At 29.1% G+C, this 3675-nt stretch overlaps 1 protein-coding gene across 1 annotated transcript; it reads right to left on the reverse strand.

Annotated features, from left to right (window-relative positions):
• Positions 1-350: 350 nt before the first annotated feature.
• On the reverse strand, positions 351-812 carry LOC129941515 (histone H3-like). The gene has a single exon (XM_056050186.1). It carries the CDS (start codon positions 773-775, stop codon positions 365-367), a length of 411 nt encoding a protein of 136 aa, XP_055906161.1. The 5' UTR covers positions 776-812; the 3' UTR covers positions 351-364.
• Positions 813-3675: the final 2863 nt, after the last annotated feature.

A 3675-nucleotide genomic window follows, 5' to 3' on the forward strand; every position in this document is an offset into this window, starting at 1 on the left:
AAATTGCTACCAAATAAAGTATAAAGTTCCTATGTTTTTCTATTTGTTTTATTTAACTTTATTACTTTCTTTAAAATAAACCGCAAAACTAATTGGAAAAAACATATTCGTGAACGTAGAGACGAGATAAAATCTCGGTCTGAGAGACCGTGCGCGAGTATATGTGTCTTGTCAAAATGCGCGAGTACAGCAAGGTTAAAGAAAACGCCACTTGGATTTTTCTAATTTTGGAGACGATACCCTGTTCTTATTTCAAAATATTCGAATCGAACATCAGATTTTACTAATTTTGGGTAATACTTTTTGTATATTTTTTTTTTTTATAAAAAAAACTCCAAATTCAATTTTTTTTAACTTCGATGATTTAAGCACGTTCGCCACGGATGCGTCTGGCCAATTGAATGTCTTTTGGCATAATTGTGACACGTTTGGCATGGATGGCGCACAAATTTGTGTCTTCAAACAGACCAACCAAATAAGCTTCACTTGCTTCTTGAAGGGCCATAACAGCTGAGCTCTGGAATCGCAAATCTGTTTTGAAATCTAGAGCAATTTCACGAACTAAACGTTGGAAAGGCAATTTACGAATTAACAATTCGGTGCTTTTCTGATAACGACGAATCTCACGAAGAGCCACTGTTCCAGGACGATAACGATGTGGTTTCTTTACACCTCCTGTTGCTGGAGCACTTTTACGAGCTGCCTTTGTTGCCAGTTGCTTACATGGGGCTTTTCCACCAGTCGATTTATGGGCAGTTTGCTTTGTACGAGCCATGATTTCACTTTTTTTTCACTTCACTGTTAAACACAACACTTTTATTCACAAATTTTTGCCGATATATTCGAGTCAAAAATCAATTTTTACCAATTTTTTTGTTTTATTGGGATACGGTGCTGGGAAAGATAGAGTGTGGTAATCAATTCCACATTCGCGTAGTACGGTTAAAGAACGAATCTCTGTACTTGACAGTACAACCGAAGTTGAGCTGGTGGGTATATTGATGATTATTCCTAGAAGCGCGAGTATTACGGTTGAACTGTAGAAGGGGATAAATGCAGCTGGCTATTTCACTAAAGCATAAACCGTTAAAATAACGGTAAAAGCGGGTGAGACAAGAAATTGTACGACTGTATTCGAGAGGCGTAAATGATTCTATGATGGTATTATCATCAATCAATCTAAATGCTCTACTTTCAATACTGTCTAAGAGGCTTAAATAAGTAGCAGGAGCGCCAACCCAGATAAGTCTTGTAGATAACGGTCAGATCAAAGGTAGAAAAACTTCTTGCATTGCCTTAGAAAACCCAAACCACTTGCGACATTTTTGGCGACATCACGTATGCGATCGTTCCACAAAAGGTGATTTGGTTAGTGTTTCACATACAAGTGCCATGGATGGATTAGAAGTTACGGACAGGAGATCATTAATAAAAAGAGGCTGGGATGCGACACACTGATAACTTCCCTTCCCGTCTGTCGTTTGTCTTGCTTAAAAGTTTGTCTTTATGTACTCGTATCAACTTCATTTTTAATTTATTTTTTATGAAGAAACGGACTGTTGGATTTTTATTTACAAAATAACTAAATATCGAAAACAATATTTTCTGTGAAATAAAATAAGTTTGAAGCCAATATTTTTAATTTTTGGAAAGCTATTTGAGTCGAAAGTAAATTTTTACCAAGTTTTAGTATTGTTTTTTTTTTAAGTTTTATTTTTTGTAAAAAAAACAGTCAATTCGATTTTTGTCTTAATTCTATCGAATGCTGAAAACAATATTTCTTATAAGATAAAATAAGTTTGATATCTAAATTTTAAGTTTTTGACAAAATATTTGAATCGATATTCAATTTTTACCAACTTTGAGTAATGTTTTTTTTTATTTTTATTTTTTATAAAAAAAACTGTCAATTTGATTTTTCTCAAAATTTTATCACAAGTCAAAAACATTATTTTTTGTTGCACAAAATTGTTTTGGAGATGAAATCATAATTAAGTCGTAAAATTTTAGAGGTGACAAATTTTTTTTCAGTTGTTTTGATTAATAAAAAAAATTTAAAAAATTATGTTTCTTATCAGAAAATAAATTATAGAAAAAAAACATGTATTAAAAATATGTATCTTCAATTTTAATAAAACATAAAAAATTTAAAAAGCTTTATTAAATAATTCTTGTTAAGTTTATCTTTTTGAATTTGTCATACATTTTTAAACCCTTTTTTAAAGTTAAATATAAATTTCCCCAAAAATTTTCAAATCATGACTTTAAAGTATTGAAAAGTGTGAACCTGTGAATATTGTTTCAAATATGAATTTATTGATTTCAATTGAATTTTATTTTATAATATAATTAAATGATAAAAACCAAAGTTTTCCTGTTTAAATATAAATTTTTGTACCTCCTCATATTATAATCACCAGATCTTTGATGTCAAATGAAAAATACAATTATTATGGGCCTACATAAAAGTCAATTTTTGAATTTAAAGAATTTTATTAAATTCATATTTCTTTACTTAAATTTAACAATTATTTCGGCCACAATTTTTATATTCAGTATTTCCAATTTATTTATCCGTAATTAAACATTTTTCAAACTATTTTTAGATCATTTATTATTGTAAAATATTATATTTATATAAACAACTGCTTATGTTTTAGATTTGTAAGGATTTAATTTAAAATTTCATCAAATATGTGTAAATTTTAAATTGTGCCTATTTTTGATATTAGAGAGGAAACGCTTAAAAACATTTATGGTATCATTTTAATTTGAAAATTTGTTCAGTTGATTTTATTCTTTCCTTTTTTGTTTTCTTCAATAAAATAATATTTCAAACTTTCTCTTTTCCAATGAAAATCAAAAATATTTTAGTATTAGTTGAATGTACGAGTACAACGGTTTATTGCCTGGCAGCATGTTTCTACCTCGAATAGAAACCATATAAAATCTTGTATTTTTGTTTCGAATCTGAGTGCGAAAAAGCGAACGTTTTGATATTTATTTTCTAGATACGTCGATGTACGTAGAACATTAATTTTAAATTTATGGTTATTGAGCTTCGATTTGATGGGTAAATAAATTGTATTTCTCTTTGATTTTAACTTTTTGTGTGGTATGTCTACCTAATCCATATAATGGAAAGATCCATCTATGGAAAGATTTGCACTTGCAAACTAAATATTATTTGAGGTTTTGAAAACCAACAGAGGTTAATAGTATACAAATATAACTTTTACCATATTTTCTTATCCGTTGATAGTACAGATAAAAGAAAATTCATCTTTAGGTGTCTTAAATCAGGTAAGGCTTTAAATATGTTCTATTCTCTTCTCGTCTATATTTTGTGTTGATTTTAAGAGCTTTTAAAAGTTCTGTCTTATGGTAACAATGTATGACCTTATGGTATGAAATGGGAAAAATTAAGTGAGCTTAGAGTATGAAAGATTTATATTTTATGGTATAGTATTCGTAAGAACTGCATAAACTTACAGAACTATTGACCCACATAAAATGAATGGTTCTAAAATGAATCTTCACTGCTTTTAGAAAGAAGAAGTATGGAAGATTAGAAACAAGAAAGAGGCTGATATGTGACTTGCCATCCGTACATGTCTGTGGATTTTTCTAAACCTTTAACAATATACGAATACAATATTTTAATTCGAAAAAAAA

The sequence above is a fragment of the Eupeodes corollae genome, chromosome 1, assembly GCF_945859685.1.
Source record: "Eupeodes corollae chromosome 1, idEupCoro1.1, whole genome shotgun sequence".
NCBI lineage: Eukaryota > Metazoa > Arthropoda > Insecta > Diptera > Syrphidae > Eupeodes > Eupeodes corollae.